The sequence below is a fragment of the Mytilus edulis genome, chromosome 6 (genome assembly GCF_963676685.1).
Source record: "Mytilus edulis chromosome 6, xbMytEdul2.2, whole genome shotgun sequence".
Lineage (NCBI taxonomy): Eukaryota > Metazoa > Mollusca > Bivalvia > Mytilida > Mytilidae > Mytilus > Mytilus edulis.
In genome coordinates this window covers 11,076,793-11,095,118 of record NC_092349.1, presented here as the reverse complement: position 1 = coordinate 11,095,118, position 18,326 = coordinate 11,076,793, and the positions used below count along the sequence as shown (strand labels likewise).

Below are 18,326 nucleotides of genomic sequence, written 5' to 3'. Positions count from 1 at the left end.
AATTGGTTGTATTACATATGTTTCAGTTGTATACATCTAGTGTACTTTGCATGTATCTAAAACAAAACAAGACTCGTGATTTAATTTTTACTATAACAGATCCAAGTAACATTGTTAAGTAATATCATATAAGTAAGAAATGAGAAAAACAATATTTTCTGGTCTAAATATGTCAAAACTACAATCTATCTTAATTGAAATCAGTTAAACAAAATACAATACATAGCATGTTTGAACTTTGTTCTCCTTTACGCTGTGTAGTAATTCCTAAAGTAAAATGAAATTAAAACGTGTTCAAAGTACACGGATGCACCATCCACACTTTATTTTTTTATGTTCAGTGGACCGTGAACATGGGGGGGAATCTCTAATTTGGCATTACAATTAGAAATATTATATCAAAAGTAACATGTGTACTAAGTTTCAAGTTGATTGGACTTTAACTTCATCAAAAACTACCTCGACCAAAAACTTTAACCTTTAGCGGGACAGACGGACGGACGGACGCACGCACGGTACAACGAACGAACAGACGGACGCACAGACCGGAAAACATAATGCCCATAAATAGGGCATAAAAACAATTATTAACATGAGGATTCTAAAATGATTTAACCTTTTGAAATTCGGAAGAGTATTTTCAAAATTAAAACAAGTTGGTGGATATGAAACTTGCAGCTAATGCAACTAGCTAGTATGCTAAATAGTACTACAAGATCTAGTCGCAAAACTATAGCAAATAAAGATTCGGTGCATTTTCTATTGAACCTATAGAAAAGGTATAAGGATTTTTTAAGTTTCAGTTTTTTTTATGCGTAAAGCGTAACATGATCGCTTTATGAGTTGGTTTACCGTTATGGAATATCCGTTTTACAAATGATAGCGGATATGCTCCTTATGTCCTTAACTACACTCATGTTCCCTTTTTCACGAGTGACCTACTGGGTTGTATAAACATAAGCAACATAACATGTGCCATGTGTGGAGCAGGATATGATTATCCGTCGTGAGTACCTTAGATCACACACAGTTTGTGTTGGGGTTCGTGTTGATAAGTCTTATATTTTCTTTGTTGTGTTTGTGTATATTTTGTTTTTGTATCTTTGTCTTTTCTTTTTAAGCCATTATCATTATTTTATTCGATTTATGAGTGTTCATGTCCCTCAGATATCTTTCCCCTCTCTTTTATGAAAAATATCACACAATAAGGTGAAACACCTTTGACAAAGTTGAGTGTATTCTATGTTTAGAATGTAAAACTATCATAACCCACGCTATGACAGGCAATACCATTTATACTCTTACTTAACAAATGGTTCATATATGATAATTATAAAATATTGAAACCTACAAAATATATTCGTTTGAATCTAAAAAAAAAATGAAAAAAAGATATTGAACATAGCTTCAAAAATTAATCTGAATGTAAACTATGTCAATCTTTTGATCATTGTTTTTTTTCTGTTAGCAATGTTCATATTACTACAAAACACCACAAAAAACAATATAAAATAATTTTGATTTTAGTAAAAACGCTTGCCAAAATGAACAATTATTAAAGGAATGACTGTAATAATTTTTCTGTCTATGAAGTAGCGTAGCGGGTTATTTTAGAGTGTGCACCATTTTTTTGTGTTATTTCGAATAGACAGATAAAATATTACAGTTATTTCTTATGATTTAATTCTAAATTCCATTTTGAACCGAAGTAAACCATGAATAACGTTGATGACGTCACGGTCACATGACTAAAATATGTCCATGAGCAGAGAAATTACATCCAAATTTAAATAATTAATCATTGTTACCAGGTACGTTGTAATTTCTTAATATGCGAACATTAATTGGTTTCCGGTATTTGTAATCATTCATTTTCAATTTCTATATAAACCGTCTGATCCACAATTGAACGTTGTAAATATGGGGCTACACACCATATTGAATATATAATATGAAACTTTAAATGGTTATAACATGACAAACAAATATAACACTGCCTACTTAAAAAATCTGGATTACACATTATATTTTTAAAATTCGGATAAGTGAAGAAAAAGGTCTACCTTCAATGATAGATTCGTTATTCAAATGGCATCTAATTAACCATGTCAATGCGTCAAAACTAGTCTAATTTTGCTTCTTCTATGTGCTATATCATTCGGAAAGCATGAAAGCAATTAGAGGCAACCATAAGAAAAAAAAAAAAACCGTAAAGTCAACTTCAGAAGAACCCCAACATGAAAAATGTGATACATTTTGGACGCCTAATTCTAATACCGGTATGCTTGATCTACAAATAAAACTATATCATCTATGCTGTTCTTTTTTTCTACCATAACAGTTAAATTAAGACTAAGAAAAGACAAATACAATTTGTGACGACCAATAGTACAGACTGTATGACTTGTTTTACTGCAGACGATGGCATTTCTGTCGTTTGAATTGCAGTTGGCGATGAAAATGGAATAGTCGGTTTGTCATACATCGATTTTGATGTCTGCTCCACTGCGCTCGTCGAAGTAAACGGTACGGTTGTTTTATAAAAAGATGATACGATTGTATTTTCTGCTGAACCAGTAGATGTTACAGAGATTGTTGTTTTGTCGCTCGCTGATTCGGTTGTCGTATCGACTTCATTTGAATAGACGGTATTTGTACTGGATACTATTGAAGTTGATGGAAATTTTACTGGAGATGTTAATAAGTTGTTGGACTGTGATGTCACTGAAATGTCAGTTGATGCGTCCGAAGATGACGTTAATAATTTGTTGGACTGTGACGTCACTGAAATGTCAGTTGACGCGTCCGAGGAGGTAACGATCGTTGTTGTCGTGATTTCATCAGATGTTATATAAATAACCACAGTTACAACACCAGAAAGTGATGGAATACCGTCATCTCTACACATTACTCGAAGCCTTATCTCGCCAATTTCTAACGGACTGTGTAATAAAGTAACAACTCCAGTATGGGAGTCTATAGCAAATGTCTCATTTTCAAAACCAATTATTTCAAACGTGATTTTATTTTTATCGAGATCGTAAGCGTGAACTGTAAGAATAGACAATCCTATTTGAGTGTCCGTTGATAGTAGTATCGAGTAAGACGTTTCGTTGAATTTTGGAGGATGCATATTTTTTGGCCCAAATGTTAAAACATATTTCATTTCTATTTCTTCCGAAACACTATTATTGCTTTTTATAAAGTCAAACAAATGAATAAGGTACGAGTCTAGTATATGAGTGGTAGTCCATAAATTTTTATCAACTACTATATCGCGATTATCATCTGACATGACAGAAAGCAACGTTTGATGAGGACTTGTGATATTATTCTTTACCCTTGCATAGAACCAATTAGATGTATTAGTGAATATCTCCATATAAACTAGTGTATATCTTGTCATATCGGTCTTAACTAAAGAGCTTGACGATAATCCTAGGACAGTTGCACTCATAACGTCATACACATCAGATCCATTCGCACTGCTGTATACCCTTTCTGGTATTCCTTTATTATCAACAAAGTCATTTACCAAGAAATCATCGAAACCATCATCCTCACCATCACTGAACAGTCTAACCAAATGAATTAGTTCATGATACCAGACATTTTCAAAAAGTGACAGTTGCGGATCTCCTAATGGATTTATATTCTCAAATGTAGCACTGAAGTTATAGAAGGTTCCTTTGAGTGTTGACGTCAGCATCCATCTGGCTGTCTTGGTTTCAAAAGATTTAATATCACCAAAGTCAACAATAAGAGAAGGTGTGATTGGTTTGTTACCTAAAAAACCTCCAATTATTTTAAAAGTAATAAGCAATCCTTTTTCATTTTCTATAATTTGCGGTTGCGCAGATGATATCTTAAGAGCTCGGGCGACTCCGTATCCTGAATTCTTTACCATAACTGCTAAAGTAAATGGAATTATTGGCTCCTTTTTCGCTGTCAAAGGATCATCCCCTCGAACATATTTTTCGTGAAAATAATGTAGCACTAGGCTTGGGTTAGGCTTTACTGTTATTGTATCCGGTAGCAATTGAACAGAAAAGTTTGATCCACCTACCCGATAGGACAATCTTCCACCAACATTAAACAGTACATCATCATTTGGTGCTGCAATGGAGTACGGAATAATCAACCATTCTGCTGATCCAGATAAATCAACTCCTAGTCGACCGTCACCGTCTACTCCTGTCAGTCCTATTAAATCTGGGTCTCCTGTAAAGATGAGACTTACATAAATTACGTATAAGTATTTCAAACAAGCAACTTTGATGTGTCTACTACATACATGTATATGTTGTTATGCAAATATAGACGATTAATTATTCACTTACTACTGCTTACAGATTCAAAACTCCCATACGAAGCGATATTTCACCAAACGGGAAATTGAAAAAAAAACCAAAAACAATGATCGTAAACTGCAGTTGTCTAATTTCCTTAATTTGATACGTTAATTATGCTTTAAAATAACAGAGAAATCACAATTGTATCTCTTACATCGTAACATTTATAACAAGTTACAGATTTTGGTATGGTTATATCATTTGTATTGTTTCTTATTTGCACCATTTTATCTGTTTCATACTAGTATTATATTCTATCGTTTTCATTTAGTGCAACAATATGATAACAATTAAAATTGAACATGTTTTTAAGAAAAGCAATGTTATACACGTTCACTTACCAATAGAAAACAATTCGTTAACAACTTCTCCATTTCCAGTGTTGTGCTTGATTTCAATTTGAACATGAATACTTTCAAGAGCCGAGTTTTCTCCATTTTCGATTTCAAAACGAGCATTAAAGGCGTCTCTAGTTAGAACAAGGTCCTGAACAATTCTCACACGGACCTTGGCACATACTGCACCGTCCTTTTTACTGCTCCCTGCTGCCTATAAACAAGTATTTAAATCAATATCAATATAATATTAATTCGAAGATATCTAATGAATTTACCTTCGATAGGAACGGTCGAACCACAACAAAATAAAAGACAGGGATGTATAAAACGTTAAAATGTTAGAACTGAATCCAAAATGTTTATTTTATTAGTTTCTTTATAGATTATTGCTTGTTTTTTAATCATCATATAGTAATAGCATGTTTTTGCAAGTTGCATTGTCTTGTCATACGCAAAATGGTTACACCAATTAACAAATCCAATTAATCACATATAGCTAAGTTTAAAACATAGAATTCTAATAACGTAAAGGGTAGCAAAGGTTATACATCAGATTCGTCTATTGACATGTAATGTCTCCTTTGTGATAAACGAGTATACCGCTGTTTGAAATTCATAAATCGATTGAGAAAAAAATGTATAATCCGAGTTACAAACTAAAACTGAGGGAACACATCACATATAAAAGGAGAACAACGACACAACAGAAACACAATGTCAGATTTTCTTATTGGGTATTTGCATGATTTACGGCACCTCATTCCGTTATCAGCGGCTTCATGGCAGAGGACCGGACAATCAATACATTTTTTATATTTAATCAGTCATGTCACATATTAACTGCAAAACAATTATGATGAAAAGGTAACTGAAATGTGGAAACGTATTCGATGTTGGCTATATTTTTAGGACTTTTATTTATGACGCATCGTTTAAAACATGTATAAACAAAGATAAAGTTTTCTCATATTCAAATTTAATTTAATTACAAATATACATGAATACCTTACAACGCCGAAAAAAGTAAAAGTTGACGATTTTTAATTAATTAGTGCATTGATGCTATTCCTATTCTTTGTTTAATTAACTTTTTTACTGTTATTAATGAGGACTTCATCCCCACATTAGAACTTGGTTTCCAAACATCATATTTCAGATTAAAGGCATATGTCAGCAGGTATTTTGCTACGAACAAATGCGTTAGGGAATTCAGATATATGAGCAAGCCAATATTGAATCTTAATCAATATCTTTTGTTTCATCTGATTAATTTTCCCAATAAACGCACAAAATTAAGACGACAGTTGTTTTCCAATTTTGAAATCTCGTAAATCAATAAGAAGGACAAAAAATCAAATACTGAGTTCATCGCCCGACTAATCATATCCTGCTATGCACGAAACACTCGTCATGCATAATTGCGACCAAATGCATTTAGAAGTTTATAAACAGTATAAATAATCTTACAATCTAATTGTCTGACAAACAGTTTTCTATTTGTTGCTCAATTTTTTTGGTTAATAATATTTTCAGTACTTTCGATTTCGCTTTCGTCAATTGTTAATAGTATAGGCCATCTTTGTAGAACTATATCAAATTTGTCTTTTGTATCGTCTTTTTTTATTATAGTTTGTACAATAAATATACAATATTAGGTCAATTTCAGAAAATAAAAACCTGTTTAGTTTGAGGCTGAAAAACTGGAGAAGGGCGAGGTTCTACCGTGCCCTTCCCCAGTTTTGTGTCGAGTTTAAAAAAGTTTATATTTTTCTGACATTGACCTAATATTGTTTTTACAATGCAACTTAAATTAATAAATTGATAGCTTTTTAAATCATAACACAAAATTTCAATCTTATTTTCATCCCTTAATGGGTCCCTGATCGCAGAGAGAGTTTTCCATGATGAAATTGACATATACAAAATATAGCTGTGTTACTTTATTTAGGAAATAAGCACAACTAGTTGTAGCATAACGTGATTTATAATTATACGCACTTGAGTTTCCTGTTCAGCCAAAACATATGCATTCAAAGCATGATCAAAATCACTGAATATCGAATTAAATCCCCTGTCTGCAGCTGTGTTGGTGTCTATGATATATTGTTGCATCATAACACTTAGTCGCGACAGGTTTATAACGCTTCCAGTTTTGATTTCTCCGTTTAAAGTTCCGTTGTCCCATGCTGAAACTATAAGGGGGAATTAAGATTTTTCGTTTAAAAATGGATTTTCCATTCAGACTATGTATTCCTACACTAGAAGAGCAACAGGTGTTTGTCTTTCAGCATTGATTAAGTGCACACCGGATGGTGCTGTTGTTTTGAGTTGATCAAACGTATGTTATCTGTGTTATGTTTTATACATGGCTTTTGTCTACTAGTATTTTTTTCTAAATTTTACACAGTAAACAATATAAGAATGTCATTCTTGCAAAATATAAAATAGAACCTGACATAGGAGATACATTATAACATAAAAAAAACCTAAAGTTTGTAATGGCATACTTTATAATTGCAAACAAAATTGGATTTTTTTCTTAATCAGGCTTTTACTCTACGTAATTTGTAAAATAATTCAGAGTAAACTATAATGTTCAAAATATTTATCTGATTTTATTACATCTATTGCAATATTTTCGTCAATCAAGTTGAATGATAAACAATTTAATGTGTCATCGAAATAAAGAATAAACACAAACAGAAGTAACTTTTAAAATAAGTAAAACAATATATAAAAGGAAGAAACCATATTCTATCTATTGAATCTTTTAGTTCATTTTCCAAAGGTTCTAGGTTTTTTGAAAATCATCAGAAACTAACTTAAAACTTAAATAAAGCATACCAGTATTGTTCCATCTTTCTAAAAATCCGTCCAATATAGGCTTTGAGATATTACTTGTTAAAGTGTTCAGCACAAATGACTTTTCATCTTTTGAAAGTATTGAGCCACTTTCACTGTTATCAGAAATGACTGTTTTAAAAGCGGGATACCACTCTTTGTTTACATTGAACCTGAAATATATCAAAGAAATATATGTTTAGAAAAAATCTACTCTTACAAAGTCCATTAAAGTAAATTAATATTAAAATAAGATAATACATCATGATTCTCAATAGGCAACAAACTGCCAAAGACAATATAAGACAACAAACTGCCAAGGGCAATAGCATACACAGTTATATGTCACTAAATTGCTTTCAAATAATGAGAAAACACAAACCATACAGTAACTATTAAAGACGTTTTTTGTGCTAAAGATACCATTGCCTTGGCCCTTGATCAATTAGCAAAGAAAACGTAAAGCAAGCAACAACCAACTTCAATTAATATGTTTTTGACAAAATCATTTGTGGATCCTCAAATACTCTTAATTTTTGTACTTTATTTGGCCATTAATTAGGTCGTCTGGCACTACGAATACAGTAACAAATCGATTTTTTCCGTCAAAAAACGAAGTCGAGGACCCTATCATAATAATATGTATACATATATTCGACACATTAACGTGCCAGCAATAAGAACTTTTAAAGTACTTAAAATGAATGACATGAACAGTGCATGTGCAGAAATTTTATTTTAAATAAGGCAACAGTAGCAAACCGCTGTTCGAAACTCATAAATCGATTGAGAGAAAACAATTTTGGGTTATAAACTAAAACTGAGCTAAACACATCACCTATAAGATGAAAACAACGAAACAACCGAAACACTGAAGTGCAACAAAAAACTAAAAAACGATAATGCAACACACACAGAAACGAACTATAAGATAACCAATGTCATTTATCTAACTTGGTACGGCTCATTCCAATAAAAAAATGTGGGTTAAACCTGGTTTTGCGGCTAGACAAACCGCCCGCTTTTTTAATTATAGACATTGTGTTGATTTTCAATACCAAAATAAAAAAGACCTTCTAAATGTAGAGCTTACATATCTTCGTTTCCAAAAATCTCCTCTACCATTAATCTGAAATTATTCATTGGTTTAGATGTGACAATGACGTTGTACACTACGTCTGAATTCACATCACGTCTTTTTCTTTTGTTACCACATTCTTGTTCCAATGCTTGTACACATCTAAGACATAAATAACATTAATCAATATACCACTTTAACACACATAAACACATAGTTAAAAATGCATACAAATACAGATAAAATTAAATATAGCTGTTGAATATTAATTTTCGTTGATACCGTCAAACTGTATTATGCTGGAAGCATGATTCAATTAAGGTGGTACCTAACACTACAGGGAGATAACTATGTAAAGTCAGCTAAACGTTTTAACTACGTTGTATTGTAAAAGGAATATTAAGCTTCTCAATGATCAAAATTGGTGTTTGTAAAACTGCTATATAGCCAGTGTAATGTTTTCTGACAAAACGGTTGGTTCAAAATTTTTTATTTTTTTTTATTTTTGTTAAAGGGTCAAAGTAAGTACTTTGACAAAATTTTATGAAAATTAAACGAGTCAAATTAATTTTAGTGCAAGTGTTTGGTACCACCTTAAAAAAAATCTCTGTAAAAGGCTTGTAAAAGAATCCACATAATTAGTACTTCATGGTAAGCAATTAGTACTAGTATTGTTACGTGAAATAAAGGAATTTAAAACACATGCATAAATCCTGTCTTATTTGTTAGAAATGTTAATAATTAAATGAATGTTTACCTCAAAGCCTTGTATACTTTACCACAAACACTACACAATGGTCCTACAACACATGACATGGCTGTGTCTATAATGGCATCAGGTAAATTCGGTCCCTACAATCAGAAGAAGTAAATTAAAGCAAATATAAAAAATATACAAGCTTAAATTAAATTACACACCCGTAATATGAAAGGCGGTTGATAAAGATAGCATGGTAGAAAATTTTGTGGTTCATAATGATAAATAGCATCAGTTCGGTCTACTTGGGACCTAACGACAAAGTTGACAAGTCTTCAAAAACATATTATTTGCACATGATTAGATGAAAAAAAACCCACATAAGTGCAAAGTTGATAAAGAAATTCGTTACTTTATGAGTATAGAGAGTCCGAAGGCTGTAATGTTATAGACTATTAGAATTTCCCCGTCTTTTATGTGTCAAAAAAACGACGAGTCAAATCTTACATATTAACATAACAGCTAACTGTAATGTTGGTCTAGATGACAACAAATAACTGTATGTATAAACAGAACGTATATACAATCATTCAAAAATAACGAACTAAAATAACAGCTTACTGCAATCTTGAAAATTACACATTAATAAGTTAGTGTTGGAAGTAGATATAAACGAGCAGTCATCAATAACAGACTAACAGAATATCAACCTGTAAACTAGAAACAAAATAAAATTGTAACTGTATGTGCTGACTTTACGTATATAGGATCAGTCCAATCTAATAGACACATGTAACATGTCAACTTGCAACAGATACCGTCCTTTGTTCTTTTGACAGTGCAACGAGTTCAATCCTACAGAATAACAGAACACTTTACACCATCGTCGGTAAAGAAAATCATTACTTTGTGTGTTCCCGATATCACGAATTAAATATTATAGATATCTTGACGACAAAGGTGACAAGGAAAACTGTTTTGATAAAAATTGCTTCACAATATTTAATACAGTCTAACGCCTCATATGTAGCAATAATTTTATCAAAATTATCAGCCGATGAGGTATAAGTGTTTTAATTCTTTATCGTAGATATAACAAATGATGGGTGAAGGACAACAATGTTATAGGATCAACACACAAACAGACAATTTTAAAAACACTTTATCCGATTTCAATTGTTTTGTCGTATGTATTTGTTTAGGACATTTTACTCTACCTCCGAAAGTGCAACTTAACGTATATGAAAATATATTCTGATCAAAAAATGAAATCGTATTATTTATTGGGTTACTAGTCATTATATAAGTCAAATAAGCATGTATATGCCAAGGTTGCCCGAGAAAAACGATTCTTACATTTGTTAAAAATATATAAGTATAAGAAAAGAAAATTGAGAATGGAAATGGGGAATGTGCCAAAGAGACAACAACCAGACCATAGAAAAAAACAACAGCAGAAGGTCACCAACAGGTCTTCAATGTAGCGAGAAATTCCCGCACCCGGAGGCGTCCTTCAACTGGTCCCTAAACAAATATAAGAAAAGCATGATATACTAGTATCAGAAGTATACATAAGGATGTAGTGAAAATAAACGAAAATAATCCTTACCGATGATTTTCCTAATTTATCAGCTGAAACAGCACACCCTATTACTGGGAAAAATTCCTGCAGTGCACAACTCGCAATCGTCGACGCTGCTAAGTTTCCTTCTGATGCGACACATCCCACTATTGGAATATGAACTAAAATGCACTTCTTCAAGAGAGCAGCATGGCAATCACATGGTACTGGAGTTATAGGACGATAAATAATCATCACACCACCGGATGCACTACCACCTCTAACTAAAGCAAGAAGATTCATTGATTTAGTAAAATTGTTTATTCACAAATTATTAAGAGATATGGATCATAGTACATAATGAGACTGGATGAGTATCACAATAAAATGAACTCGCATTCTGACGTTGTACACATATATCTGTACTCAGCTTTTCCCGTAATTGCAATGATTATTCTCATATCTTTGTCTGCTATTTTCAAAATCAAAATGCACACAGTATTTTAATCTTTGTAAATCCATTAGGAAAACACAGATCGAAGTAGAAAACCAAAATCAAGGAAATTGCATGAACTCCGAAAGGACTGAGTTCAATTGGGTAAACAGGGTAACTATAAACACTGGATCAATTACAATTACATGACATTTCGTTGATGCTTTAATAAAAAAAAAAACGTGTCTACAAATTAATTATCACGATAAAGCATATGCATGTCATATTCTGAGATTATAAACATGTTCACTAAAATGACCACTTTAACCAATAACATGAATAAATAAGATATAATTTTATTTTATCTTACCTCCTATATATTTCTAGGAATGTGATTGGTTAAAAGCGTCCGCGTGAAGACCGTGAATATTTAATATTAGGTAAGTAGGGAGGCAGGGCTTATTTCATACACGGTTAGTAGTGGAGTTACGTCCCTTTATATACTATATTAGGTAGTAGGGAGGCGGGGCTTTTTTCATACACGGTTAGTAGGTGTGTTACGTCCCTTTATAAAAACAAAACGGAACTGAGAAAAAATCTTAAAGGTTTCAACAGACGAAGAAATTGATGATTAAGATTGAAATAAATTCATTAAACACATTTAAACCTCAGACGTTGTAATTGTTGGCTATTCTTGTTGGATCCTTAATGATAACAGTATTGAAGACTGGCTTGGTCATTTTGATAGATCACAAGTCTAAACTTTGCTCTCACCCCATATGGAATTAACTGACCCGAAATATACCGTATTAGATCACTAGCACACTATGTAACTAATAGTATCTGAAAATGATCAATGAAGCTCTTGTAATATATTTTTACAATATCTTACATCTTAGATATCCACCACCATGACCACCACAACTTCCGGTCAGAATTACACTTGCGCTATTAGAACGTGTTCCACCACACACATAGTCATACATTAACGACATACTACAACCGCCTTGTCTTTTGGTCCTTGATTTCAAAGTAATTTTGACAGGTATAACAATAGAAGTATTGGCAGCAAGATCCCCGATTACATCAACAGTCTGAAATGATTTCGTATGTTCAGTGTAATGCATAAGAGCATTACGATTGTCTAAAAAAAGTGAAAAAAGGATGGAGAACATACTGCAGGAAATATAAAAAGAAACCAATTAGGTAAAGATAAACATGGCCAAACCGATGAAAGAATGATAACAATTCATAACTTTACATATAAAACCAAATATCACATACAGCATCAAACACATTGTTCTCATTAAATGTTAGTACAACACGTTCAACACCATACCTATGATGCACGTGGCATAACCCTGTCAAAACAGGTCAGTTGAGCTGAGATCTGCCAGTAACCTTGCTTTATTTTATGGCAGAACCAATGTTCCTTACTTTGTGTTGCCTATTGCGTTTGGTAAACTACAAATCCAACCATAAGCCTTTTATTTGAAATGAATGCGTAACATATAACATGTCCATATTAACATTTTTATATGTAAGAAGCAGAAACTTGTAATTATTTTTCATATTATATTTGTTAACTCTTCAAAATAAGATATTTAACTGTCTATATTACATAGGAGAAAGAAGATACCATGGTTGCGAAAAAAAAACAGATACAAATTTTTAAAACTCACAAAACAATCACACAAATCTAAACATTGAGCAACACATACTCAAGAACAAAGCTGGACTGCACTTATTTGCTCCAAATTGATAATCTGCTCATGTGACATAAGTGATACCTATCGTATGGCATATAGCAAACAAAATGACAGTTCTTATTCCAGTCTTTAAATTTACCGATTGAAATTGCAGTGTAGGATGTCCTGTAGGTAGAGAAAACCGAAGGTTATCAGCTCGGATGAGACCATGATTAGTTATAGTAAATTCCACACTTTCTCGTTCTTCTGTCTCGTAAGGCACTGTATCTAATTTGTTTGGTTCAATTGTTACCACAGGCATTGGTACCTTTAATGCAAATAAACAAAATTGAATCCATGTGATTTAAAGTAATGCAAGACAACCAAAAATTTATGAAATAAAAAAAAACAACATTGAAATGAATAAATCTTGCCTATGCTTATGGCAATTCTAAAATGACAGGCTGTTTCGCTCTGTAAAACACAGTGTGATTAAATTTGTGTTGTTATTATTTTACCACAGGCTAACCGATTTACATATTTATGGTAGCTGCAGTTTATCTTCACCTCGCACGAATCCACATGTATAACCTATGAAAAAACACTGTTAATTTGCTGTGTGAAAATTGAAATTGAACAAAACAACTGTTTTCCTGTTCTCATGATTCTATTGCATTTCCCAAAAGGATGAATGCATTAAACATGTTTAAACGAACGTCTAAAAACAAAATACAATAAAACATATATACTAAAAAATTTCGTAAATTTTCATGAATGAACTTGTTGTATGAGCGTCACATTGGAAATTATGTCACACGAGTCAAAGCGCTCAAGCTCACACAAAGCTTTGTGCTCTGGTTTTGTAAGTTACTGATTTTGTCTAAATAGAATCGCATTATACTACATCTCAAGACAAAATTCGAATATAACGAGCTAGGCCATGTGACGATTTCCATCAAGTACATGGCTGGCATCAATTCTTTCTTAAACACTCTGTTAGTAAGATCATACATAATATTATGATAGGCAAGCAAACACGCCATGTTTTTGAAAGGCAGTTCAATAATGACAAAATACATTTATTATGTTAGTACACAAATGCATTAACACTGCACTGCTGTATTCTTTAAAAGAAACTAAGATGTTTAACCCCACTGCATTCTGTATGTATGTCTGTCCGAAGTCAGGAGCCTTAAATTCAGTGGTTGTCGTTTGTTTATGTGTTACATATATGTTTTTCGTTCATTTTTTGTACATAAATTAGGCCGTTTGTTTTCTCGTTTGAATTGTTTTACATAGTCATTTCGAGGGCCAGTTATAGCTGACTATGCGGTATGGACTTTGTTTATTGTTGAGGACCGTACGGTGACCTATAGTTGTTAATTTCTATGTCATTTAGTCTCTTGTGGAGAGTTGTCTCATTGGCAATCATACCACATTTTCTTTTTTATATATATCAAATTCCTCAAAACTCAAATCATACGTATGTCTTAATGTCTTCACTTAAGGTGGTACCTAACAATACAGGGAGATAACTCTGTAAAATCAGCTAAACGTTTTAATTACGTTATATTGTTAAGGGAATATTAAGCTTCTAGATGATCAAAATTAGTATTTGTCAAACTGCTACATAACCAGTGTAATTTTTCTGAAAAAACGGTTGGTTCAAATTATTTGAAATTTTTATATTTTTGTCAAAGGGACAAAATATATACTTTGTCAAAATTTTATGAAATTTAAAAGATCAAAATTAATTTTAGTGAAAGTGTTGGGTACCACCTTAATCAATATATTTGCTAAATTTTTCGTGAATATGACGAACAAGAAATATGTAGATTATAATGTAGGATCTCAGCCATTGTAAAATGCCTGAATATTTAAATGACTGTTAGTTGGGATGACCCCTTGTTAATATCAAAAACGAGAAATATCTGGTTTAGATGTGGAAATGAAGTTACTTGGACATTTACAAAATAAATTGGTTCTGAATAGTTCATTGGAACCCATCCTCATTATTAATCTATAATTGTTTACATGACCAGCATACAACATATAGTTTAAAGGGGTATACCTCAATAATTTTTCAAGACAATTCAACATTTAGAATGGAAAGGGTTACGGATACCCAGGTACATTCCCCCTAGAGATTATTCGAATATTAAAAGAGCATCCATATCTATTACGGTTTATAGTAATTTGAAGATCAGAGGTCAAGGTCAAATTTCCATGTCATCTGTCATCGTTGAATTTATAGCCTTCAGAAAGTAAACTATATGAAAATGAATATCAACTTTTTCGAAAGGAATCTATACTATATCCCAACCTTGTTTGGTCTTTAAAAGTATATGTAGGCTACCCATTAGATCACATTATCGATTTTAGTGTCAGTTGAGGGCTCCAGATGACTTCTAAGCAAATTTAAGATAGTTGGTTTCGAATTGTGTTATTAAGTAAGCGGTCATTTCGACTTGCCATCAGATCGTAATATACCCTCCACACATTCAAAGGTCGCAAGTCTGATTTTACCATGTTTAAGTTACTTCTGAATGCACGTGTATGTGGTAATAATTGCCGTCTGTTGGTACAGCGTTTTTGAAGTGGTTATGCATATATACCTACTGATTTGATTAAATGGCCATGAATAAGAATGATTTGTTATTCATGGTTAATATACATACAAATGTAGTTACATTGTAATGGGACGGACATTCTTTCAAGCGAAGTCGATAAATGTTATTTTTTGCGTTAACATATCTATAGCTTAAAAAAAAGCTTATATTCATAATATTAATAATAATAATTAACACATATTTTAAATTAACGTACAAATGTTTCAAACGTGGAATCCAGTGTTATTTCATATTTGTCCTCTACAGTAGTAGGTGTAACTGTCCACGTATATGTGACAGCTGTTCTTTGTAAGAATATATCTCGAACTGTTGTATAGGGGGTAGCAATGATTATAGCAGAGTAGGTAGAATGACCTTCAGCTTTGGCGTAAACTGTGTACTTGTCCTCGTATATGTTTTCAAATGATACAGTCCCTATGAAAATATAAAAATAAAGAATTTTCACATATCATAAAAATATACAACAATTAAAAAAACTTATAATTACTTTACTAAAGATAGTGCGATACATACAATTGTTCTTTTAGATGAAAAAATATCTGCTATAAATCAACATCTAGATATTATTAAGTTTATTATTTAGTTTGATCTATACTTTATATGAGAGTGTTCAAACATTGCAACTAATGTAAAGTAATAAAATAAGAATCAAATCAAGAATCTAAAATAGTTCAATTAACGGAGTCATGATGAATGCCAATACACAACAACAGCAATAACTTCAACTTTTATGTTATAAAGTATAGCCAAATAGATATAGGAAGATGTGGTATGCGTGACAATGAGACAACTCTCCATCCAAGTAACAATTTATAAAAGTAAACCATAATAGGTCAAGGTATGGTCTTCAACACTGAGTCTTGGCTCAGACCGAACAGCAAGCTATAAAGGACCCCAAAAAATTACTATTGTAAAACTATTCAAACTGGAAAACCAACGGTCTAATCTATTAAAAAAACGAGAAACGAGAAACACTTATGAAAGACTTTTAAGTATTAGGAAACACAGACCTGAAATTAACGTGATTCCAAAATCTTATACAAAGTCATATTTTGATAAAACAATATCCGTATTTTTTTGCCATAACATTTGTGGAAAATAATTAAAGGCAATTTACATTGACACTTTCAAAGATCCCAGTGATTTACGGTACAATTTTAGAGCATCTGTCGTGTGTCATAAACTGCCTTGCTAATGTGCCCGAGGAAAGGATGGTATAAATTAGTATTACGCATGCTAGTTAGGTTTGTTAAAAATAGTTCCTTAGACACTTATATACTCATCATAGATACCAGGATTGAAACTTAATATTTGCGCCTGATGCGCGTCTCGTCTTGAAAAGACTCATCAGTGAAGCTCGAATAAAAATAAATAAAAAAAAGGCCAAATAAAGTACGAAGTTATGCGTTAGTAAACATAAGAATCAAGAATTAAGTTAAATACCTGTATTATTGTATGTGAATCTTGTTTCTGAGTAGCCTCGTCTTGGATTTACCAATTTGATTTCTGCATCAGTAACCAATGGTGCTCCAGTCGCAAAATAAGTATATTCGTCTTTGATTACAAAAGTTAAATTGAGCCGTCGCTCTGAAGTAATTGTAATAGCGTATGGTAAACTAAACGTTGTCAGATTAGTATTTACAGCTATAGTTCCACTTAGTTCCCCTAACGGAGTGTTCGATTCAACAGTGATGGCGAGAGACATGATTGCTTCACTTAGAGCCGGAATAGTCAAACTATCTTGCAACTGATTGTTCGCATAATTTACATCTTCTCCTTTCTTGGATAATGACATTAAACTTATTGTTGATTCATTTGGTATTTGAATATTCACATCTCTTGCTGGAATCTCACCAACATTTTTTATTGTAACATCAAAAATGTTTTGAGTACCACGGATAGTGTTGTCCTTAACAGCAAATGGTTCAAAGATAAGTGATGGCTTTTTGATCGATAAATCAATATTAATTTGAAGTCTTGCATATGTTCTTTCAATGGTTGAAAACACGATATAAAAGGTTTCAGACATTGGTTTTACATCTTTTATTTGGAGACCAAAACTTATTAATTCATCTGCTAGAAGTTCAGTCAAGAAAAAATGTTCTTCTGTTTTATTTTCAGATTTAAAAACATGAACGTTTTTAATACCGTAAACCTGTAATGAAAAAGGCTATTGTAAATTTGATATAACATGTGTAAAAATGCTGAGTAGCCTCGTCTTGGATTGACAAATTTGAATTCTGCACCAGTAACCAATGGTGCTCCAGTCGCAAAAGTCTCAATCATAATGTCAATGGGTGAATAGGGGCGCCTCATTTGAAATTATCATTTATAATACTTCACGTTAAAATGCCATATCTTGATTGGCTGATACGAGGGTGTTAATTTACTCTATCACATGGCTGAGAGGGTGACAATGTTTTTGAATGTTACCCTCTCGTCTAGACCAATCAAAAATCGAAAGTTTAAAGGACAATGAATTGCATTTTCATCAAGTAATTAAATGCAATGCTAAAGTTCTACGTTTTGGCTCAGATTTTATTATTTAACTGTCAAAATGAATAAAAAATAAAACATCTTTGTTGTTTTTTTATAATACCCTTAACGTTGTTTGCTTTCAAACATTTTACATCTGAGCATAATTTTGTGTGGACGTAGCATGCGTCTGGCGTATAAAAATATTTTTTAACCTGTTACCTTTTGACGGC

General features: G+C 32.3%; 1 protein-coding gene across 1 annotated transcript in view; it reads right to left on the bottom strand.

The window, feature by feature from the left end:
• Positions 1–73: 73 nt before the first annotated feature.
• LOC139527099 (uncharacterized) overlaps positions 74–18,326 on the bottom strand; it is a 23,478-nt gene continuing 5,225 nt past the window's right edge. Inside the window, exons 3-13 of the mRNA XM_071322369.1 lie at positions 17,062–17,773; positions 15,815–16,032; positions 13,149–13,316; positions 12,193–12,394; positions 10,916–11,151; positions 9,367–9,461; positions 8,625–8,771; positions 7,535–7,704; positions 6,689–6,882; positions 4,694–4,901; positions 74–4,221 (exon numbers count right to left, since the gene is read on the bottom strand). Of these exons, the coding sequence (XP_071178470.1) occupies positions 2,342–4,221; positions 4,694–4,901; positions 6,689–6,882; positions 7,535–7,704; positions 8,625–8,771; positions 9,367–9,461; positions 10,916–11,151; positions 12,193–12,394; positions 13,149–13,316; positions 15,815–16,032; positions 17,062–17,773 (4,230 nt within the window). The 3' untranslated portion in view covers positions 74–2,341. The remainder of the gene's footprint in view (positions 4,222–4,693; positions 4,902–6,688; positions 6,883–7,534; positions 7,705–8,624; positions 8,772–9,366; positions 9,462–10,915; positions 11,152–12,192; positions 12,395–13,148; positions 13,317–15,814; positions 16,033–17,061; positions 17,774–18,326) is intronic.